The 22,781-nt window shown below is 43.9% G+C and overlaps 5 protein-coding genes across 5 annotated transcripts; all 5 read right to left on the bottom strand.

Moving 5' to 3' along the window:
- Positions 1-3,575: 3,575 nt before the first annotated feature.
- On the bottom strand, positions 3,576-4,540 carry LOC123087906 (uncharacterized). Its single transcript, XM_044510054.1, has 3 exons — positions 4,134-4,540; positions 3,914-4,025; positions 3,576-3,840 (listed from the first exon to the last, which is right to left on the bottom strand). Exons 1-3 carry the CDS (start codon positions 4,424-4,426, stop codon positions 3,820-3,822), a joined length of 426 nt encoding a protein of 141 aa, XP_044365989.1. The 5' UTR covers positions 4,427-4,540; the 3' UTR covers positions 3,576-3,819.
- Positions 4,541-6,745: 2,205 nt separating this feature from the next.
- LOC123087825 (uncharacterized) lies at positions 6,746-7,619 on the bottom strand. Its single transcript, XM_044509970.1, has 3 exons — positions 7,285-7,619; positions 7,128-7,200; positions 6,746-7,024 (listed from the first exon to the last, which is right to left on the bottom strand). Exons 1-3 carry the CDS (start codon positions 7,542-7,544, stop codon positions 7,019-7,021), a joined length of 339 nt encoding a protein of 112 aa, XP_044365905.1. The 5' UTR covers positions 7,545-7,619; the 3' UTR covers positions 6,746-7,018.
- Positions 7,620-11,827: 4,208 nt separating this feature from the next.
- Positions 11,828-12,890, bottom strand: LOC123087740 (uncharacterized). Its single transcript, XM_044509875.1, has 3 exons — positions 12,561-12,890; positions 12,356-12,431; positions 11,828-12,252 (listed from the first exon to the last, which is right to left on the bottom strand). The coding sequence occupies exons 1-3, from the start codon at positions 12,788-12,790 to the stop codon at positions 12,094-12,096; spliced, it is 465 nt and encodes a 154-aa protein (XP_044365810.1). The 5' UTR covers positions 12,791-12,890; the 3' UTR covers positions 11,828-12,093.
- A 3,156-nt stretch (positions 12,891-16,046) lies between these two features.
- On the bottom strand, positions 16,047-16,865 carry LOC123087674 (uncharacterized). Its single transcript, XM_044509769.1, has 3 exons — positions 16,577-16,865; positions 16,413-16,485; positions 16,047-16,319 (listed from the first exon to the last, which is right to left on the bottom strand). Exons 1-3 carry the CDS (start codon positions 16,804-16,806, stop codon positions 16,314-16,316), a joined length of 309 nt encoding a protein of 102 aa, XP_044365704.1. The 5' UTR covers positions 16,807-16,865; the 3' UTR covers positions 16,047-16,313.
- Positions 16,866-21,104: 4,239 nt separating this feature from the next.
- On the bottom strand, positions 21,105-22,246 carry LOC123087585 (uncharacterized). Its single transcript, XM_044509658.1, has 3 exons — positions 21,776-22,246; positions 21,599-21,671; positions 21,105-21,494 (listed from the first exon to the last, which is right to left on the bottom strand). The coding sequence occupies exons 1-3, from the start codon at positions 22,009-22,011 to the stop codon at positions 21,489-21,491; spliced, it is 315 nt and encodes a 104-aa protein (XP_044365593.1). The 5' UTR covers positions 22,012-22,246; the 3' UTR covers positions 21,105-21,488.
- Positions 22,247-22,781: the final 535 nt, after the last annotated feature.

Genomic DNA, 22,781 nt, shown 5'->3' with positions numbered 1-22,781 from the left:
CGGAATTTTGACCATAATGTTAAAACTGTGATTTTGGCCTCCATCTGTTACAAATACATGAGCAATAGGAGTACATCGGCAGGGAGGGTCTGGGGTTCCATCCATCCATGTGCTTTGACTCCCAGTAAGTGAAACAGCAGGCAACGTGTTTGTTTGCTCACGAATAAGAATATAAATATTTGATCCGATGCATATTACTTGTCGCTTAAATGTATGTATCTAGATATAGATTAAAGAGAGTACAACATTTTGGCCTACTCCACGTGTTAGAGATTTTCAATAACTGAGTAATTTGCTAGAAGAAACACAGCGAAGAAACTAATAAAGGTACTCTGGCCAACTAAGGATAAATGTTACTCTCTTCTTTTAAAGGGGCATCTTCGGTCTCTGCATCGGAGAGATGCATACCGCCACATTTATTAAACAAGCAAATAGGTTTAACACAAGTCTAAAAGTCTCAAACAAAGCTGCTCAGAGAGAGCTAAGGAGCAAAAACAAAAGCCACAGCCGGCCGGCAAGAGAAAGACAGGAAAACTAATTGCCTATCCTATTACATGAGCGCCGTCCAAACCGGCTGAAAATATCCCGTGCTACCATCTTTCATCGGATAGATCCAGTAACAAACGCTCCCTAGCCTCCGTCGGAGTGAGTAATGACCACATACGGATCAACGCAGTGGCTCGGAATATAACCTGCAAAAAATGAGTATTTGATATTCTGTTAAAGACTAAATCATTTCTGCAGTTCCAGATAGCCCATAATAATGCACATACTCCTACACGAATGTGTCTCCCTATTTGGGGCTTAATCCCATCCAACCACGTTTCAAATAAAGTGTTAATATTATGTGGAGGAGTAATATTAAAGGCTATGTTCACTGATTGCCAAAGAATTTTTGCCATAGGACAATCGAGAAAGAGGTGCTTGATTGTTTCATCTCTATCACAAAAGCTACACCGACTGGACCCAGTCCAGTTGCGTTTAATCAAATTATCCTTAGTTAAAATGACTTGTTTATGCACAAACCACATGAACACTTTAACACTCAAGGGAAGTTTGACATGCCAAACATGTTTCGACGTAGGAATAGAACTAGAATTAATAACATTCAAGTACATCAATTTGACCGTAAATTCTTCATTTCTAGTAAGCTTCCAACACAACTGGTCTGGACGTTGAGAAAGTTGAATCTTCATCAGTCTTCTCACAAGATGGAGCCAAGCTTCCCAATGGTTACCGGCTAAAGCTCTCCTGAAGCTAATATGTAAAGGCGTGGACGGACATACCGTCTCAACGGTCGCATCTCTCCGTTGAACAATGCTATAGATAGTAGGATACTGTACCGCCAATGGCGTATCCCCTAGCCAGGTATCCTCCCAGAATCTTGTAGAAGTACCGTTACCGATAACCACCTTGGTCTGGTTAAAGAAGAGCGATTTAACTCTCATCGGGCCTTTCCAGAAAGGTGAATCCATCGGCCTCACTGTCACCTGGGATAAGGTCTTGGACTGAAGGTACTTATTACGCACAATATGAGTCCAAGTGGCCTCGGTCTCTCGAGAAAGCTTATACAACCATTTGCTGAGGAGACATTTGTTCTTTACCTCAAGATTTTTGATACCAAGACCCCCCCTGGTCCTTTGGTCGACAAATAATGTCCTATCTAGCTAATCTATACTTTCTCTTCAACTCATCACTTTGTCAGAAAAAACAGGATCGATAGAAGTCGAGTCTTTTCCGAACTCCCACTGGCACTTCGAAAAAAGACAAAAGGAACATCGGCCTCACTGTCACCTGGATAACTGTTACTCTTGGAACATATACATACACAAATAGATAAGGGATCAATCTAAACGTTGATCAGGTCTTTTTTTGTGAGTGTTGATTAGGGTTCCTCTAGTGTACAAGAGCAAGCTCGATCGGTACAGAGTTGTGCTCTTGTTGCTGGCATCATCGAATTGAAGCTCACATGTCCTCTCGCTACCTTCGGGGGAAACCCTTCACCAGTCGATCAGATGATGGCGGTGCTCTTGTGTCATTCCCTCCTTGGAACATCATTGTTGAAAGTGTGCATTGGCTCGAGGGACCAGTGGACGATCTTAGCGGTGGAGCGGTGTCCCATGTCACGCATCGATGGTGTGGAGTTTCGGCAGCATGTCGTAGCAGGGTCTCGGCAACGGATGTATGATGATGGACACATGTAGGGAGGAGGCGTTATCTAGCGCCATGGTGGCGTCGACGGCATACCTGTCAAGGTCGATGCGTCAGTATCTGCTCTGACGATGGATCGATGGAAGGCGGTGGCGGCCTCTTAGAGTGCGCTGGACCGGTGTGTGCCCTAGACCCGCCAAGAGGCTTCGCTGGGGCCATCGGCTTTATATGTTAGATTTTGGTGCGAGGTCTGTTTGGTATTCCGTTCGGACTTTCGGCACCCCTTCATTAAGTGGTTAAGAGTTGTGACAGATGTTGCCATGATGGTGGCTTCGGACTTACTGAAGTATTACTTTATAATGTCTTTTTGAATAATTAATAAAATGACTCCATGCATCGACTAGATGCAGACTCCGGGGGTCATCCTATTTTTCTAAAAAAAACATTGTATGGCCAGTAGTGCATGTGCATGCGCCCACAAGAAGTAGCAGCAGCAGCATCAATGCATTGTGTGTCCAGATCTACTTAGGCCGTATTGTTTGATCAGGCATGTACCAGCTGCTACTACTTGCTCAATGTTCCCAAGACCGGCGTGTGTGTTGAACTTGAATCAATGCATGTGTTTTCTGTTTGCTTGCTCGTCAATGGAGTAGTTGGAAAGCGAAACAGACGTCTTGTACTCTTGTTTGAGAGTAGAAATCTCTCTTTTGGGGGAATCGATGTAAAAGGCTGTTCGTGGATATTTGTAGCATGAGGCTTTGTACCTACAGAAAATGATTTCTCATTATTCTCATTATTCTCCTAGCTACCTGTATTGTCTCTTTTGTTTTTTCCTATATACACATTATTTCCTTTATTGTGTATGCATTTCATATTTCTTTCATGGGTTTCATTGTCGCTTTTGACGTACCTAATTTAATATCTGCTTAACTAAAATTTCACAACAATGAGTTTCGATATTTCTAAAGAGAAAGAGATTTTATAGGTACATTTCTAGTGATCTGTACATCGTTTACGATTCATGTCCTTTTGGTGCGCGATCATGCATGAGTCAATGGTGCTGCTTCAACTTTGGTGTGATCGATCAACTCTTTGGGCGTGCCTTATCTGTCTCAAGAGAAGTACCACCACCCAAAGTGTGTGTTGAATGCATGTAAATAGCTTGTATATATTTGCTGGATTTTCACAGCCCGTAAAATTCTTTACTCCCTCTTTTTTCTTGTTATGGAATTTACTCACTCATTATTTCTTTTATTATGAACCTAAACCATGTTTCCCTTTTTTTTTCTTTTGCCGCATGTGCAGTTGTCCTTGTTGTGTTTGTGTACTACCACCTCAAAAAACTTGAAGATTCAATTTTTTTCCCTTGCGGGTTTTCCATAGCGCGTTTTACATGATTTCATGGTTGCTTACCGAGATTTAGATTGTAGAAGGAACAGGTGATTTGCATATCACTTATATTAGGTGGGCAAGAAACAGAGATACTATTGCAAATGGAGACCACCACACAGGAGCATAAGCCAGAATTACTGCTAGAACATGACTAATCTCTCTTGAGCCGAGCTACTAAATAAGACAGACTAATGATAGACGACACGAACTCCTCGCTGCCGTCCTCCCTTATTTATTCCGTTCAATGACCTCGCCGATTAGGTACCGACGATGCTCCTAAAGATCCTTGACGTCATGCTGAGAAGACAATCACAAGGGTTAACACAACATAAGTTGAATCTCTAATGCAGTGCCGGTCGGGTTAATCTACCTCGGCACGAGAGTGAGGCTCCTCCAGGTTCTTCTTCTGCAGATCATCGTTTTCGTTCGGCTTGGACGGACGAGGTCGAGAGTGGAAGGCATCCACCACCATTCTGCCAAAGCTGCACTCCAGAAGCGAAATTCAACATGCATGTTTAGTGGTAGGGGTAGCAAACAGGGCAAAATTCAGTATGTGGACATGACGGATGTGATGTGAGGAGGGTACATACGGGTGGTCGTCGTCAAACTCGATGTGGCCGTCGTAGCCGACGCCGGTGAACATGCTGTTCATACGCGCCGACTCCTCGTCGGTGGCCGGCTGGACCTTGAAGCCTTCGCCGGACCCTTGAGCCTTGTACTTCTCCGCCCAGCGGTCAAGCCACCGAGACTCCTCCTCGGTTGCGTACTGCACGCTGATCCTGAGGTCCCCTTCCTCTGGATCCGCAGCTGCTGCTGCGGCGGCGGCGAGGCTGGCTAGCAGAAGGAGGGAGATGGGGACGAAGGACAGCCGGGCGCGGGCCATCTTGCTTCTCTGGCAGACTGATCTTGCGCTGTGCTGTTTCTTCAACTGAGGTGTGGCCTGGCCTGAGCCGCCTGGATGTGTATATATGGGCGATGGTGCACCTCAGTGCTGCATTGCTAGTACAGTTGAACAAGTTGTGTTGGTAAGATTTGTAATTTTCTCTAAGACTATAAAATTGAGGGCCACCTATTTATCAGTTGTCCGATTTTTTTTTAAATAAGTCGACCTTTCAAATCCAACGGTTAGCGGTTCGTCTTTGTCCTCAACACTACTGGAAAATCGTTGTACGCCGAGCGTTGTGGACTATACCGAGAGCTAAATCACCGGCTGTTGACAAACGCGTTGTACCCTGAGAGCCGAACTCGGCAAGACATGGAGCACGACAAAGACAGTACATTACCGACATGCAAGTGAAAAGTACATGTCAAACTAAATAAACTAGGCAAAGACCCCGTCACTACTCGGAAAAGACTTATAGGTGTGGGCTCAATTTAGTGGCTGGCGAGGACGAGTAGGCACTTGCCACTGCTATTTTGAGCGACGAGCAAAAATTACAACCTGCCACTCGTAAACTTTTACAAATTTACAAGTGAAACAAAAACATCAGTGGCGGGCAAAGAAAAAGTGCCTGCTACTGGTTTGTTATGCACCAGTCGCGGGCAAAAAACATGGCCGCCACAAAAATATTTCGGCAACCCGCGTCAAAATTGTAGAAAGTTTCCAAAACTTTACGGTTGCAACGGTATCGGCCGCCCGCCACACATATCTTAAGTCCAGAAAAGTGCTTAAAAATCATATTTACTAAACCTAGAATAGTCTCAATGGTGTGTATTAATCGTGAAAAAAGGTTTGAAGAAGTTGAAATGATGTATAAAAATTGGTTTGTGTTTGGCAGGTGGTGGTTTCTGTTCGAAACCCTGAAACTTCACCGGAGAGTGTTTTTTCCATCAAGTCCTCAAATTTTTACCACACCCTACATGGGTCCAACGAAGACACCATGCCAAGTCTCATTCTTTTCGAAACTCGTTTGCACGCTGTGTAGAATCAAAGAGCGCTTTTCTCCTTTTAGTGGCCAGAAAACAAGCTAGTGCTTTGAAAATAGCAAACCAATAAAAAAAACTGGTCAAATTTGAGCATGAGAGTTCCAATGGTGTGTATTAATCGTATCAAAAGTTTGAACTTGAAATCACGTAAAAAATATAGTTGTGTCTAGAAGGGGACAGTTTCCAGACACTTTGTCGGAGAGTGTTTGGTTCATACATGAAGAGCGTCTTGTTTTTATCATAACACTCTCAAATAACTCTACAGCGGTCCAACGGAGACACCATGTTAAGTTTTACCCCTTTCAGAGCTCGTTCAACCGCTCGCGCCTTCTGGGAGGGGGGGGGGGAGGCGAGGAGGGTAGTGTCGGCGCTAGGGTTCACCTCCCTAATGGTCACGGGGGTGGGGGGAGGGAAATATTTCTCCCAAAACTTCTACACATCTTGTCTTCAAAATCTAAGCCGTGTTGGAAAACAAGACCCGAGAGCGCCATGTTGGTGGCTGAAGGGATCGAGTAATCACCCTCAGGGAGTGTAGGTGGCTGACACGGCCAGAGTGGTGCACGTCAGGGGGCTGGTGGCCACTGCTGGCCGGGGACCAACAGTGGGAAAGGAGGGGCTAGGGAAAGTGGAGATTCACTTTGGTACATGGGCGCATATGGTCTTTCCACCAATAAAAATATTTCAAAATGACAAAAATCCGTAAAAAAATTGCCACGTACATCTTGACATTCTAAGTGCGCACGCCGAAATTCACAGAAAACCAACATTTTTTGTGGCGGTGTAAAAGAAAATTGTACCGTGAAACTTTTTGTCAGAATTTTGTGACATTCCCAAATACATATAAAATTCTTTACAAAAACCAAAAGCATATGCTTCCGGGTGCCAAAACTCTCCTCTCCTCTCTCGTAGGGAGAGGGGCTACTCAACGGCCTCCCTACGATGTGCACAGTTGCATGGCGAGGCGATCATCTATCAACCTGATGGGATTACAGCTAAAACCCTTTCACATTAATTTAATGAAGAGGAAATGCCTTTACTAACCCAGGGAAATTAACCGTGGGCTTTTGTTATACCGCTCTCCTCACCACTAGCAGTATAGGGTACCGTAAAAATGGTCATTCTATTTCACCCTCGACTCTCAATACTGGCTTGATGACATTCTCGCTCGTATCCTTCGTTCTTCTTGACACTGTGAAGTTATATGCTATATTTGGTTGATGTTTTTCAGAAACAAAATTAAGTTCCTCCACTTGACAGATATTGGCTACAAGATTCATAAAATAGAAGACACACGAATATATTTTGTTTCTCGAACCCGGAAGAGACTCACACAATTGCCTCTTAATTATGTTGAGTGACACACACAATCCACGATATATTCGCATAGAGATACATGAAGATCGGCGTACTCCAGCACCCTGCACAGTACTACCATACTAGTACGGATCGCTGCAGATACTACGACACAAAATAAAAGGCGCCTAAAATATTTTCCCTTGGAACGAAAAGAGTAGCTCCTTCTCCAATAATCTCCAGTGGGTACCTGCTACTAGAGCTGAGAAACAACGAGGCAAAGGTCAGGGTCAGCACTTCACATTGTGTTCTGAAATCAGCAAGAACTCGGAACAGTAGGGTGGAGCAAACTCTACTCTAGTTACCTGGGATCGAGACTCCCGCGCATCTCGTATCCCCTCCAGGGTCGAGAGAAGGTACTTCATGCCGAAACCGAGGCTGGAGTCCAATCGCAAGCTTAGCTAGAATTTTTTTTAAACCAAGTGAAGTCACACGGAGAGAGAAACAGAGAGAGATACATACGGCTCGTCGTCGTCGCAGTCGAGGTTGAAGTGGCGCTCGCGGCCCCCGTGCTCGTCAACGTAGTGCGCTGAGATCTTGATCTTCTCGCCCGGCGGTGAGTCCACGGCCGGGTACTGGACGGTCAGGGTCACTATCTTCCCGACTTTCTTCCCTCGGGACAGATGAGGAGCGACAAAGCAGGTGAGGAGCAGGAAGGAGAAGACGGAGAGGAGGGTCAGGTGGTAGCGCCGAGCCATGGTAGACTTCTTCCCTCTTCTCATTTGGCAGCCTAGCTAGGGACTGAGGAGTGAGCGAGCTTGCACAGAAGAACCCAGTGATATATATGGAGAGGTAAGAGCAGGGCTGAGTGCTGCTGTTGCCACTTGCCAGCATGGTTTTAGGGGCTAAATCACCATTGGTGAACTTCATATTCAAAGTAGGGGCATGAGTGCAAAAGCCCCATCACGGTTTTATGCCCCCTCACTCTCACGCGGTGCGCGCCGTGCAGCTGTTACAGATGCATGGGCAGCAGCAGTACATCATATGCTTTGGGGACGTTGCGGTCAAAAAAGCAGAGCACTGCGCGTGACTTTGTATGGCCAGCCACGCATTGTGCGGCACTCAACCGTCAAACAAATACCGGCGGTGTGAGTGTGCGTGTGCTCATCTTGATGCAAGAATAACTGAAATAATTAAGACAATAACAGCACAATTATGTTAGATTTGATCATTTGAATTACAATGCTTCAGTATAGGTGTGAGATGTTTGAAGTTCTATATTTGTCCAGAGTCACTGAGATTCAGACGCAAATTTTCACGCTTCAAACACGAAAGTAGGCAACATATCCATTTCACTTTCCTTCTCAATCTATCTTGATCGGATGTTTTCAAAATTCCTGTCAACCAATCGATGTACGCGTCGATCAAACGGTTCTTGACGTGTACATCCAAGCTCGACCCATTTTTTAACAGAACAGAAGCAGACATTTATAAACTACTATTACAAGAAATTATGCATGCATCAGAGCTAAATAATTAATACAATATAACCTCTGCGTTTACTTACTCTCCATATTACCTTTTTCATAAGAAAATATTTGTAAACTGCAACCAACTTTATAGAAAAATTTATTAACATCCTCAATACTAGTACAGTACCATTAAATTCATCATTGCTTGACCTAAAGAATTAATATGGAGCAAAAATAAAAACAAAGGTACAGTAGTACATACCTTCCATTCACCACAGATAGGGTAAAAACAGCCCTCGCCCTAAAATGGTGCCCAACGACAACCCACCACCTCAAAAAGGTCACCAATGCAACACTTCCCCCTCATATTAGTGCCCCGTGAATGAACACTTTGCCAGCGAACTCAATTATGTGGAATTGCTTATATACTACCCCCTTCTTTTCGGTTTATAGGGCTTAAATCTGAAATCTCATCAACCAAAGCATATGATGAGTGGAGGAATATTTCTCGTACTTTACGAAACTACTCAAATTAAACTGATGCATTTATTTGAATTAATTGCAACACATGCATGCTTGGCTACTAGATGAGTAGAAACATTACATACATTGGTGTGTTCCTTTTTAATTCTTGCATGCAGAGATTTAATGCTTCTCGGAATCTTCAAATGAGATGGAGATGAGCCCTTTAAATTGGAAAAATGAAAAAAATGAAATAAGCCCTATACACCGGAAAGGAGGGAGTACTACCAGAGTATTGGAGGCGGTTTAAATTTGACGGGCAGTAGGACGGGACCTTTCATTGGGACCCATGCTGCCTCGCATCGCATGCTTGACCATTCCAAGCTCGATTCGGGTGGGTACATTGGATCTCCATGCAAAGACAAAGCCAGACTGGGCCTGGAGCATTTAGGCCTGACGTTCAGGAAGACATCACTCAAAGATCCACAACGCTTTGCCGTTTCACTGAAACCAGCTCTCCGGAAGTGGGCATCTTCAACGACAAACCAAGATTAGGAGGTTAGACGCTCGCCTAGAAGGTTTCACCTTCCTCCTCACGGCTTCCAAGCCCCGCTTAGCATATCGTTCTCCTGCCTCACGGAAGAGCAAGCAGTCCAAGATGGCGTGCAATATTTCACTTCAATTCGGACGCTGTCGAGCTTTTGACAAGCTCAGGATACTGACGCTACCACTTAACGGGGTTCGGGCGTATATCACATGACGGTAAGTCAGTCAACCAGACCCACATCGAGACCCAGCACGCCGTAACTTGGCCTAGTTCCCTTACCCTGCCGATAGTCCTCCTCTAGAAGACTCCACCAACTTGGTATGCAAGACCAAGATCACGGCGCCCTCCCAAGTCGATTGTAACTGAATAGGACTCCCGTAAATCCTTGGCCTCGTCCCCTGCCCCCTATATAAGGCAAGGCCAAGGCTAGCTCATAGCATCCAATCTGTAGTTTGGATCAGGTTTTTTTCTTGGCCGGTATTTTTGAAAACCGATAAAAAAAACCGGAGCTTCCGCTGCTCACCAAAAAATTGAATACCAAATGAAAATTTTGAATTTATTTAAATTTAAACATCTAATTTATGTCAAATAGGGATTTTAGGGCTATTCAGATAGAGTTATCTCTTGGTGTGGTAGTAATGTGCTTGCTGTAGCTTCAGGGGTCGCAGGATCGAATCCCAGTTTTGCCAACTTATTTTTAATAAATGTTTTGCCGTACAAAAAAATTATTGGAAAGAGAGGGATGGTTGGTTCAAACCAACGAGCTTACGAATGACAGAGAGATGCACTAACTACTCGGACAAGAACAATACTATGTAAGGCGGGCTTAATATAGTTTATATTTGAAAGCAAAACAATTGAATTCAAAACTCATTTGAAAAATCCAAAAAATCCGTAATTTTCTAGAAACTGGTGTTTTTTTGTGCCAACCGAAAAAATGGAATCGAGAAAAAAAATCCTTGGTTTGGATACACCCACAATATACCATTATAACCTCCTCAAACGAGGCATTTGTACTAACAATATCAAGTAGGACTAGGGTATTTGCTCCACCATGAGGGCCCGAACTTGGGTAAAAACTTTATGTGGCTTCCCGTCTATACTTTTTGCTATGCACAACACCCTGTCAGGAGAACTACTGCCAGTATCATTCACCGACATAGTTCAACTAAAAATCATACACAATTCAACTCAAAATCATACAGTGCAAACAAATATTCAAACACATTTTAATTCAAAACCATACAATGCAAATAATAATCTTACATAGTTCAACTCAAAATCAGGAAATGTCAAAAGACATGCATATTAGACAATTACATCATCATCATGATCATAAGGTTCGGTCGAAAGTACTTTAGCACACTCTTTTGTTGATCCAGGCACGGTAGGCAAAATATCGTCAACTCGGTTATGATTGTCCTTATGGATTATACCTTCCACACCAAGAATTTTCCTTTTTGAGGGCATTGCCACATGTCAGCTTTTATTTCTTGTGTGGTCAATGTAGAAGACTTGATGGACAAATTGAGCAAATATGAATGGATTATTCTTTGTAGGCAACTTGTTGATATTTACATTAGTATGACCATTTTCTTTACAATTGACTCAGTTTTTGCTAACACACTGACATTGGAACAATGCAATTCTAGAATCCACATGGTCCAGCTCCCATATCTTATTAATGTATCCATAGTATATATGTTTCTTTTCCTTATTTGTTTCCTAGCAGAACTTGTAGGGTAACAAGCAAATTCTGAGTCTTTGATCTACCATTCTTCTCTTTCGTAGCAAGCATGTAACCATTGATTACATACCCTTCATATGGTCTAACTTGTCATGTTAGCTACGCCTAGATCAGCAAGATCCGGACCAATTCCACTTTTTGGCGATGAGTGGGTCTTGTGGCTTGTGGGTAGCTAGGTTGGCCATGATGGCACGTCTTGCATATGTGTTGTAACGATTTTATCTGGTTTGCCGCAAATTTTCTGGACATCTCTTTTCTATTTTTTTAATGAAACTAGGTCCTAATTAAGATCCGAATCTTCTATATCTAAATAGCTAGCTTCCATTAACTATTTTTCTCAACATGCAAGCATGCCACATCATCGCACAACATGCATGAGAAAAGGTCCACCCCCACTATCATATGTCTCTCAACATGCAAGCATGCCACTTCATCATGACATGCATGAAAAAAAAAGACCTATCTCAACATGCAACATACATGAGAATTTTCATTTTATTATGCTATATACATTTAATAAACATTTTACAACTATACAGTAATCAAGCACAATAAATTATATGTATTTTTAGTGTTAGCTTTTTATATTATTACTTTAAATATTCATGTTTCATACAATGAATCACATTGAAATATGTTGCAAAATATTTCCGCAACAACATGCGGGGTATCATCTAGTTAAGAAAAAAGATATGTGTAGTAAGCTGAATCTTTTGTCGTGTCGATGTTTTCTTTCTAGGTGATACAGTTCCTTACTTGTATCTCTCTCTATTTTTTGTAAATCTTTTTGATAATTGTGCAGTTACACTCTATTAGTCTTTTTTTTTGGTGAAAATACACTCTATTAGTCTGTTTGTACAACGCAATATTTCACAGAAATTGAGGAGAAATACATAAATAGAAGAACAAGAAGATATTTTCTTTCTCCAACACGGAAGATATGTTAAGCGACAGAATCTAAGGTATACAGAGATAACTGAAGGTAGATGTACTCCAGCATCCTGCACAGTGTGCACACTACCACATTACTACAGGGAGAACCCACGAGTGGGCACTCCACAGAGTGGCACAGACTGAACGCGGAAGATTTCTTCACCGTGTGTTTAGTAGTGCGAGGAGGATAGAGCTGCCGAGTGATTGTTCGCACGAGCGAAGGAGCTCCTTGCAGAGACAATACTACGGTAATAAAGTAAATCGCGCCTGATTTTCCCAGAGACCAAATGAAAGAGAACCTGCATCCACTCACTGGGCATATCGTAGGCCTACAGCTCAGAAACAATGAGGCAAATCTCAGCATTTTTGCATTGCTCTCTGAGAAATGAACCGACGGATAGACAGGGATCGGAGGGGCAAAATGTACGTTACCTCGGATAGTGGCGCCTCCTCATCTCGTATCTTCTCCAGGCTCGTGACAAGGTGTTTTACGGCGGAACCGAGCTGACTGCAGATCAACCGCAAGATTAGCTAGAAATCAAATCAAGCTAAAAATCACACGGCTCGTCAGACTGTCGGAGTCGGGTGGAGAGAGAGAGAGAGGGGGGGGGGGGGGGGGGGGGGGGGGGGGGCATACGGCTCGTGGTCGTCGCAGTCGAGATGGATGTGGCTGTCGCCCACCCCGTCATCGCCGACGTAGTGCGTCGAGATCGTGATATTCTCCCCCGGCGGCGAGTCGGCAGGCGGGAACTGGACGGTCATGGTCACCTTCTTCCCTCCGGACGGACCGGCAGCCTCGAGGCCGGTGAGGGTCAGGAAGAAGAAGACGGAGAGGAGGGTCAGGTGGTAGAGCCGAAGCCGAGCCATGGCAGACTTGGGGCTGAGGAGTGCACAGAACCTACTGGTTGGCTGGTTGCCCTGGTTGCTACTTCAACTGCGTGAGCGAAATGTGGCCGGCCAAACATGCATATATGGAGGATAGGTAGGTAAGAGCAGAGTTGTGAACTACTGCTGATGTACGTACAGTTGCCAGTATGGTTTTAGAGACATTGGTGTTCTTACCCCTACAGACTACAGTGGATCCCAACTAGGATTTTACCTTGGAAAATTGAAAAAGAAAAATGGATTAGGTTTCTAATGTACAGGAGCTAGCTCGGTGCAGAGCTGAGTTCTTGTTTCCACTCAGGCAGTGTGCGCCAATCAACTGTCTGTGAACCCAATCAACTGTCTGTGAACCTGATCTACTCGGCCGTAGTGTCAGTGGAGGCTGTAGGGTGATCATGTAGTACAAGCTGCTACTCCCTCCTTATCATTGAAATGGATTTATCTAGATATATTTTAGTTCTAGACACATCCATTTTAATGACAAGTAATTCCGGACGGAGGGAGTACTTGCTAGTGCCGGGTGTCATCAGCTTATGGTCACAGAGTTGACAGTTTGACGCTGCAAGCGGATTCTCTGTCTGAAAAAGTGTGTGGTTGAATGCATGTGCTTTCTGTTCGCTCATCTCATCGGTGGTACTGTACACTTGAAAGTCAGAAACAGAAGTCTTGTTTCACAGGAAAAGGCAGTTTGTAGATATTTGCTTCAGCTTTGTAATTGTAAACCCACCCTCCCTTACCTTTCTGTTTCCTGTACACCTTCCCTTTGCTATATACACTAGTAGAAAAAGGGCCTTTAGTCCCGGTTCAAGTTCTTGAACCGGGACTAAAGGGTCGTTACTAATGCCCTGACCCTTTAGTCCCGGTTCAAATCAGAACCGGGACTAAAGACCCTCCACGTGGCCGGTCCACCTTTAGTCCTGGTTGGTAACACCAACCGGTACTAAAGGAAATTTTCTGCTTTTTTTTGATTTTTTTTTTATTTTCAAATTTCTGAATTATTTTAACCTCTAATCTCTAATCACTCCTCATCACTGCTCAATTTAATCTCTAATTACCCCTCATCATTCCAAATCATCTAACTTCTCGGACGGTCACCCATCCTCCCACTCCCCCAGCCTGAGCACGCTTAACTTCCGGATTCTATTCTCCCTCGTTTCCAAGTCTATACTCGTTGTTTTCCTGACAATAGTAAGATGTCAATCCTATTAACCCTCAGGAGTTTAGCTTGAGCATGAAGTCACACATTTCACTGTTTGAGTTTGAAACTATTGTTCTAAAAAACAATAATTTTTTAGTAACACTAATATTTCTTGAATAAGTAGTTTGACCATTGTTTGACCACAGTTTGACCATAGTTTGACCAGATTTGACCAAAATTCAAAAAAACTGAAATAATTATTTAATAACACTAATATTCTTGAATAATTATTTAGTAACATTAATACTTCTTGAATAAGTAGTTTGACCATAGTTTGACCAGATTTAATGAAAATTTAAAAAAACTGAAATTTGAGCATAACTTTTTTCCTTTTGAAATTTGAGGATTCTACAAATTTGCAAACAGGCCGTAGGCGGTCTCCATCGGATGTAACTTTTCGAGTAGATGATTTTTCATATAAAAAACTTTTTAATCCAAGTTCGTATGCAAAAGTTATGCCCATTTTACAAATTCCAGAGAGATTTTGTAAATAAAGTCGAAGTTCATATTTGTAAATTTTCCCAACAACTAGACCACATATCACATGGGAAACTTATTTTATTTTATTTTTTTGACATTTCCATCATTTTCTTTTGTTTTTTCTAAAACTGAAAAGGCGGTCCAGGGGGGGAGAGAGAGTTTGAAAATGGGACCTTTAGTACCGGTTCGTGGCATGAACCGGTACTAATGCCTCAAAGCCCATTAGTCCCGGTTGGTGCCACCAACCGGGACTAATGGGCATCGCACCCTTTAGTCCCGGTTCGTGGCACGAACCGGGACTAAAGGGCCCAGGTGAACCGGGACTAATGCCTTAGCCGCACGAACCGGGATAAATGCACCCATTGGTCCCGGTTCTGGACTGAACCGGGACTAATGGGCTTACCCGGCCTGGACCAAAGCCCCCTTTTCTACTAGTGATATTGAGTTCATATTTCTTTCGTGAGGTTGCAAGCAATATTGCTTTTGAAGTCATTTAACATCCGCTTAACCAAATTTTCACAACAATGATGTCCGATATGTCTTAACATAAATTGCTAGTGATCTGCACATCGTTCACGATTCATGTCCTTTTGGATGGCTTTGTAGTGTCATGTAGAGAGTGATCATGCACGAGTTACCGGTGCTACTTCAACTTTGGTGTGATCGATCAACTCATGCATGGAGCGTCTAACACTAGTAGTGCCGTCTACCAGACGGTTTCTGGTGTCAACTCATGCATGGAGCATCAACACAAGTAGTACTGTCTACCGGACGGTTGCTGGTGGCCCGGTTCTCACATCTCATGTGTGTTGAATGCATGTGGCTTATGTTTGTTCGTTGGTACAAAGTTGAAACATGTTCTTCGTTTCTAGCTAAAATGGTTGTTCATTCATATTTTCTATGGCCAAATGAATTTCGATTTTGCTAATTATCAGCTGGCTAAAATTACAAACTGTGTGAGTCGATGGGAGAGGAGTGAAGTCTCAAGGCTTAGATGGGGGCGCCGCGACAAGTGTTAGCGAGCACGCTAGCAAGACCAAGCCGGAGCTAGTTGCGATGTGTCTCGGGACAGCGTCTCAGGCGGAGGCAAGTTTGAGGATTGAGGGGTGCAGATGGGGGAGCCTTTTTTACTTTGACCCCCGATTGGATCAGACGGAACCCAAGCCGAAAATGGGGACGCCGGGCGAGGCTTTGACGGGAGTTTGCTGGAGGCGAGGCAGGGCGGTGGCACGATGCCACGTCTTGTGAGTGTGTTGTAACGGTTTCTGCCCGCTTTTTTCACAAATTAACCGGACATATTTCTTCTATTTTGTTTAATGAATCGGTCTCACTTAAGAAAATAAGCTGACTCTGTCATCGTAGTGCTATTAGCTAGCGTACATGGCGTTATTAGCTAGTGTGTCCCTCTGTTTTCAGTCTCAGCCCATTCCTCGCTTGTTTTTTACTTTGTTCTTACGTCCTTCCCATTTCCTTTTTATACTCGTGCAGTTATGTTCTATTTAATTTCTTAATAAAGCACAATAGTGATCCTCTACTTGATGGAAATTGAGCAGAAATAAATTGAAGAACGACGAAATATTTTCTTTCCCTAGCCCGGAAGATTATAGAATCCAAGATACACAGAGATAGCTGCAGACAGACTCCAGCACCATAAACACTACGACATTACTATAGCCCAAATAATAGGCCACCGGATGGGCACTTCTGCTTGCAGACGGTAGTACAATAAAATAGTAAGGCGCCTAATGTATTCTCGCTGAGACGAAAGTAAAGAGGAGCTCCATCTCCAGTGTCCAGTGGCGCAGTGACTGGGCATGCACCGTGAAGCTACATCTGAGAAACAATTAGGCAAAGGTCAGTAGCTTACATTTGCGTTCTGAAATCTGAACCAATGGATGAGAAAGGGAGGGACAAAATGTGCATTACCTCGGATAGAGAGGCCTGCGGATCCCCTACCTTCCCCAGGGCAGAAACAAGGTTTTTCACGGCGAAAATGATGCTGCAGATCGATTGCGAGCTTAGCTAAAAAATTATTCGGTGGAGTGTGTCCTTTGTGACGATGAGTTGGAGAAAGAGAGAGCTAGACATACGGCTCGTAGTCGTCGCCGTCGAGATGGAAGTGGCTGTCGCCGACCCCGCCCTCGCCGACGAGGTGCGTCGAGATCGTGATCTTCTCCCCCAAGTCTTCAGGCGGGTACCGCACGGTCATGGTCACCTTCTTCCCGACCTTCTTCCCTCCGGACAGATCAGCAGCCACGAGGCCGGTGAGGAGCAGGAAGAAGAAGACGGAGAGGAGCGTGAGGTGGTAAAGCCGAGCCATGGGCAGACTTCGGGCCGGGGAGTGCACAAAACCTACTGCTTGCTACTTCGACTGCGTGAACGAAATGTGGCCGGCCAAGCAAACGAGAGAAGCATATATATGGACCAGATAGGTCAGAGCAGAGCTGCGTGAGCCGCGTGAACAGCTGCAGCTGTACTGTTGGCCGTTGCCATTATGGTTTGGGAGAGGCATTATGGTTTTCTAATATGAATTCCAATTGCAGTTTTACCCTCGCTTATCTAACATTATGATTTTGCCTTCTCAACTGAAGACACTTTTGCCCCTTGCTTACGCTCCGTTAGTTGGAATTGGATGGAAGTGTTTTTAGAAATGGGAGCACATTCCGGAAAATAAGAAACGAAAAACCTAGCCCTAAGCTTGCTTATCCATACAAACTCCCTTCGCCAAAATGGCGTAACGCCTCCAACATGCCCGAGGCTACTCTTCGTGGCTATTTGCTCTTGGCGAGAATGGTAGTGGGCGGCGATCGATGTGTGGCAGTTTCAAGGGTGGTGCGGCATGGCAGACGGAGGCTAGGGAGCGCGGGCGTGCGGCCCAGTTGCGACACGAGGGGAGAGGCACAATCTTTAGGTCAAAATTTTAATATGCAAATAATGTCAAGTTTTATTGTCAAATATCTTTTGAAATGCACCAAAGTGTTGTTCAAATACTTGATGACAAAATGACGGCAAAACACAAAGTTCCTGAGGAAGTCTGCACGGGCAAACTTGTCTTTTCACTATGAAGTGTGAAGCTGACACCATGCCTTGCATGCTCTTCACAGAATAGGTGCAAAATTACGAAGCTGTATAAAAGGGGGCATGTGGGAGGTACAATTTTTTTGTCAATATTTGAATAAGCAAATAATGTCAAGTTTTATCTTTTGAAATACGCAAAGTGTTGTCCAAGTACTTGATGACAAAATGAGCGTAAAAAACAAATTTCCATAGAAAGTCCACATGGGCAAACTTGTACTACAAATACTTATTTTTGCGAGAAAACTTTCAATCTATTTATCAATTGTCAAGGTAGTATAAATAACACCAGAACTAAGAATTACATCCAGGTCCGTAGGCCACCTAGCAACGACTACAAGCACTGGAGCGAACTGAAGGCGCGCCGCCGTCATCGTCCTTCCATCATTGGAGCCGGACAAACATTTGTTATTGTAGACAGCTGGAAACTCATCGTGCTAAGACCCCATAGGACCAGCGTATCAGAACAACAACCGCCGCCGATGAAGAGAATCCTAGATCGAAAAGATTCAACCCGCAAACACATACACGAACGAAGACCGGATCGAAGCGGATCCACCGAAGACAAACACCGACCCGATCCCACGAGATCCACTGGAGACACACCTCAACACGCTCTCCGACAATGCTAGAAATATAGACGGAACGGGGCCTAGGTGGGAAGGACCTTATTCCATGTTCAAGAAGCCACCTCCGCCTCGTCTTTCTGAGCATGGCATAAACCCTAACAAAACTTTAAGAAAACCACCTAAAAACGCAGTCCTCCCGCCAACAAAACCGGGATCCACTGCGCCTTCATGATCCAAGAACGATAGAAGAAGAGACGGACCAGAGGCAGGGAAACCTGACCAAGGAGGCTGGAGTGAAGGCCTGGTTCGTATGGCTGGCTCGGAAGCAAATGTTGTACCAGGACAAATACTTGATGGCAAGCCACGCAGTGCGCGCCACTCAACCGTCAAACAAGCATACCAGCAGTGCATGTGCCCAAAAAGTAGTAGCAGCGGCAGCTCCATCAGTGCATTGTGTGCGCCGATCTACTCAGCCGTAGTGTTGCAGGCCGTAGGGTGTGATCATGCACTGAGTGTCCTTTCTCAACGGTCGCCGAACTGTCCCAAGACCGGCGCCGAGCTGACAGTTTGACTCACAGAGTGTGTGTTGAATCAATGCATGTGCTTTTCTGTTTGCTTGCTCGTCAATGGAGTAGTTGAAAGTCAAAACAGACGTCTTGTACTCTTGCTTCTGAGTAGAAAGCTCTCCTTTGGGAGAAATTGCCGTAAGAGTTTGTTCGTTCATATTTGTAGTATGCAGTCTAATTTGCGAAAAACGTCTTATATCGTGGGACGGAGGGAGTGCCTACCAAAATGACATTTCATTTGATCTAAATCAGCCCTCCTATCTTAATTTATCCTTTTTGTTTTTTCCTATACACATTATTTATTTTATTATGTACGCATTTCATAATTTTTTGTGGGTTTCACTATTGCTTTTGATGTATGTGGTTTAATATCTGCTTACCTAAAATTTCATAACAATGTTGTTTGATGTTTCTAACCAAAATGATTTTTATAGGAACATCGTCTACGAGTCATTGATGTTACTTCAATTTTTTTAACATGGTACAACCGTGGAAGTTCACATATGCACACATGGGCTCACCCCTATGAACCCACTCACGCATACCCTACCCCTATCGGCACCTTCGAGATAATGTGCCAACATAACAATTTGAGATTGACCAGGTCACCACAGACACCTCATAGTCGATGGGAAGGTCTACTCCCACTAAATAAACATCGCCGGAAAGCTGAAATAAATCCAGAAAAATGTGAGTACCAATGCGATGCCAAATCGGTGACATTTATCCGTAGATTCAGTTCCTTCTCCATCCGTTGAGGTAACCTCTCACATCTCCCACAATTTGGTTGACTTTCATTTGTTGGGTGGCATTGGTCAAGTGTGCCCAAATTCTAGTTTTGGGGATTTCTCCCAAATCCAGTGTTGAAGTGGTGATACAATGGCCAATATAATTTTTGTGATGTGTAGTAAGAACTACGATTAGTCATATATTTATTATTTGTGACATCAATGAACTATGGTTAGGGTTAGGGTTTGTGTGTTAGAGGGGGAATGGATGTAATGGCATGGACTATTATTGATTGTTTATTCCTTGATGCTATATTCTTGCAATGTGCTTTAAGTGTTACGCGGTAGATTTTTCGTTGATGTATTATGTTTCTTGCCATTGTTTTTAGATAGTGACACTTGTTAGTGCTCATTACATGGACACGGCGACTTTATTGAGTAACAATGCCTAGCTTGTTGAGAACGAGGAGAAAGGCATGTCATTTGTGACAAGTCTTTAGTCTTGATGAGGTTGTGGAAAGAGTAAAAGTATTGAATTAGATGGACCCGAGTCTGCAAGTTCTAGTTATGACGAGGATCAAGCAAATATTTATAATACTTCCTATTTGTTCTTCCGTGACTGCATTTGAGTGTCAACATATTGACCATGGTGTTGCGTAGTTCAAATAAAATGGCGCCTTTTGTTGCATTTCAGAAAAGGGTCAGATTTATTAAACATTTCGAACAGGGTCATTTCGTGCCGAACTTTCCCAAAAAAGGTCAATTTTCGGATTTTGGCCTGGTGTGGCGAACTTCATATTGTGCTTGAGCATGGTTATTATTCCGTTATATATGCGGTTTGGGTAGTGTATCTAGCTAGTGCATTCAAGTTAACTATATGTTGAGGTATTCCTTGAATAGTTTGTTGAAATCGGGTATTGGATAACTGATATATATATAGAGGTGATAGCGATGGTGCTAATTAATTGATCTTTTGTTGCATTCTTAGGGGTTGTTTGGTTTGCGACTAAGAGGGTGTTTGTTTCCAGGGACTTATTGGTCTAGGGACTTAAATAAGTCTCTATAAGTCCCATCTAAACCAAACAGGAGAGACTTATAGGGACTTAAAGTGGGCATTTGGGACTTATGAAATAAGACTCTTAAGAAGGGACTTATAGGGACTTATAGTTGTAATATGGTCTTATAGAGACTTATAAGTCCCAGGAACCAAACAGGTAGGGACTTTTTAGGGACTTGGGACTTATAAGTTGGGACTAAAAAAAGTCCTAGGACTTATGAACCAAACAGGGCCTAACTTTTTCAAAATTTGCGACATCTAAGTTTAGGTAAGTTTGGCCAATTTAGGTGTGTGTTTGGTTCAAGCAACACCTTAGGCAAGCTACACTACGGCCCCACATTACATACACACAAAAAGTATCGCATGATTTCCTTAGGCTTGTCAACTTGTGGCTTTCATTTTATTAAACTAATCTTAGGCAAATTTGGCAAAATGTGCGGCAATCCAAGGCATAGAACTAAACAACCCCTTAATTTTCTTCTCTCTTACTGTAATAGGTGCTATTTTAACTGGTTGCTTATGGCACCTTGTGTTCGAATTTATGCTATATTTAGTTAATGTTTTCCAAAAGCACAATTAATCTTCTCCACTTGACACAAATTTAGCAGAAAATGCATAGAATAGAAGACATAAGAATACAATTTTATTTCTCGAACGAACTCAGAAGAGATTCACACGATCATTTCTTATGCTAAGCGACACACACAATCCAAGATATATACAGAGATACTTGAAGATCGACATACTCAAGCACCCTGCGCACTGTACTATACCACACTGCTACCTCTCCGACTGGCACTGGTTACTGATAGAGGGTACAATAATATGGAAGTACAACCAGAAATTCCCCTTAATTACTGATAGTCCGATACTACAACACAAAGTTAAAAGGCGCCTAATATATTTTCCCTGAGACGAAAAGGGGAGCTCCTTCTCCAATTTCCACTGGGCACTGGACATGCAACCATCCACCACGCTGAGCACCGTACGTGAAGGTCCAGGTAGTACTAGAGCTGAGAAACAATTAGTGAGGCAAAGGTCAAGATCAGCACTTCACATTGCGTTCTGAAATCAGCGAGAACAAGGAGCAGGGTGGGGCAAACTCGACGTTAGTTACCTCGGATCGAGACTCCCGCGTATCTCGTATCCCCTCCAGGGTCGTGATAAGGTACTTCATGGCGAAACCGAGGCTGCAGATCGATTGTAATCTTAGCTAGAAATTTACTGAACCAAGAAAAATCACACGAAGAGAAAGAGAGAGAGAGGACACACACACACAGAGAGAGAGACGTACGGCTCGTCATCGTCACAGTCGAGGTTGAAGCGGCGGTCGCCGCCTCCGTTCTCGTCAACGTAGTGCGCTGAGATCGTGGTCTTCTCCCCCGGCGGTGAGCCCGCGGCCGGGTACTGGACGGTCATGGTCACAATCTTCCCGACTTTATTCTCTCCGGACAGATCAGCAGTCACAAGGCCAGTGAGGAGCAGGAAGGAAAAGACGGAGAGGAGGGTCAGGTGGTAGGGGCGAGCCATCTCTCTTCTCTCTTGCCAGACTAGGGACTGAGGAGTGAGCGAGCTTGCACAGAAGAACCTACTGCTTGCTACTTGGCCGGCCAAGCAAGCGAGAGAAGCTCATGCATATATGGACAGGTAAGAGCAGGACTGAGTGCTCAGTGCTGCTGTTGCCAGTATGGTTTTAGGCAGTCCTCCAAAAAAGCAGCGTCAAGCAGCGTTGATACCCCTAAGTGCAGAGCTGAGCTCTTGTTACTGCGCGTGACTTTGTATGACCAACCACGCATTGTGCACCACTCAACCGTCAAAGAAATACCACCGGTGTGAGTGTGTGCCCAAAAAGAAGCAGCAAGAGCAGAGTGTGTACGGGTGCTCATCTTGATTCAGGAATAACTGAAATAATTAAAAAAACTTAACAGCACAATTATGTTAGAGTTGACTTACAATGCTTCAGTACAGGTGCACTACTGGAATTTTCATATACGCCGGGTGTTGGCGTCTTCGCCGAGAGCCAAAACACGGGCACTCGACAAAGTAAAGAACGCCGAGAGTCGCACTCGGCAAAGGGAGTAAGTCGGCAAACACACGACAATGCCGACAGTATTGCTCGGCAAATAGGCTATACTGGGCAAAGGCACTATTTGCCGAGGGCCATCCGGCCACACACGGCATAGTTTTGCCACGTGGCACATTTGGCGGCGACTAACGACACGGTTACGGTTGCAACTCTTTGCCGAGAGTGGCGCTCGGCAAAAATTTAGTCCCACCTTGCTTACCGACTAGCAAAATGA

Source organism: Triticum aestivum, chromosome 1A (assembly GCF_018294505.1).
Source record: "Triticum aestivum cultivar Chinese Spring chromosome 1A, IWGSC CS RefSeq v2.1, whole genome shotgun sequence".
NCBI lineage: Eukaryota > Viridiplantae > Streptophyta > Magnoliopsida > Poales > Poaceae > Triticum > Triticum aestivum.
Note: the sequence above shows the minus strand (reverse complement) of the source record. Positions and strands in the feature narration are given on the sequence as shown.

What these genes read in the sequence shown, in the direction of transcription:
- LOC123087740 (XM_044509875.1), bottom strand. Translation starts at nt 12,790, where the DNA reads ATGGCTCGGCTTCGGCTCTACCACCTGACCCTCCTCTCCGTCTTCTTC. An exon ending in GACTGCGACGACCACGAGCC is followed by an intron (nt 12,432 to 12,560) that starts GTATGCCCCCCC and finishes GTTGATCTGCAG; the next exon opens with TCAGCTCGGTTCCGCCGTAA. An exon ending in AGGAGGCGCCACTATCCGAG is followed by an intron (nt 12,253 to 12,355) that starts GTAACGTACATT and finishes TCTGAGCTGTAG; the next exon opens with GCCTACGATATGCCCAGTGA.
- LOC123087906 (XM_044510054.1), bottom strand. Translation starts at nt 4,426, where the DNA reads ATGGCCCGCGCCCGGCTGTCCTTCGTCCCCATCTCCCTCCTTCTGCTA. An exon ending in GAGTTTGACGACGACCACCC is followed by an intron (nt 4,026 to 4,133) that starts GTATGTACCCTC and finishes TCTGGAGTGCAG; the next exon opens with CTTTGGCAGAATGGTGGTGG. An exon ending in AGCCTCACTCTCGTGCCGAG is followed by an intron (nt 3,841 to 3,913) that starts GTAGATTAACCC and finishes TTGTCTTCTCAG; the next exon opens with CATGACGTCAAGGATCTTTA.
- LOC123087585 (XM_044509658.1), bottom strand. Translation starts at nt 22,011, where the DNA reads ATGGCTCGCCCCTACCACCTGACCCTCCTCTCCGTCTTTTCCTTCCTG. An exon ending in GACTGTGACGATGACGAGCC is followed by an intron (nt 21,672 to 21,775) that starts GTACGTCTCTCT and finishes ATCGATCTGCAG; the next exon opens with CCTCGGTTTCGCCATGAAGT.
- LOC123087674 (XM_044509769.1), bottom strand. Translation starts at nt 16,806, where the DNA reads ATGGCTCGGCTTTACCACCTCACGCTCCTCTCCGTCTTCTTCTTCCTG. An exon ending in GACGGCGACGACTACGAGCC is followed by an intron (nt 16,486 to 16,576) that starts GTATGTCTAGCT and finishes ATCGATCTGCAG; the next exon opens with CATCATTTTCGCCGTGAAAA.
- LOC123087825 (XM_044509970.1), bottom strand. Translation starts at nt 7,544, where the DNA reads ATGAGAAGAGGGAAGAAGTCTACCATGGCTCGGCGCTACCACCTGACC. An exon ending in GACTGCGACGACGACGAGCC is followed by an intron (nt 7,201 to 7,284) that starts GTATGTATCTCT and finishes ATTGGACTCCAG; the next exon opens with CCTCGGTTTCGGCATGAAGT.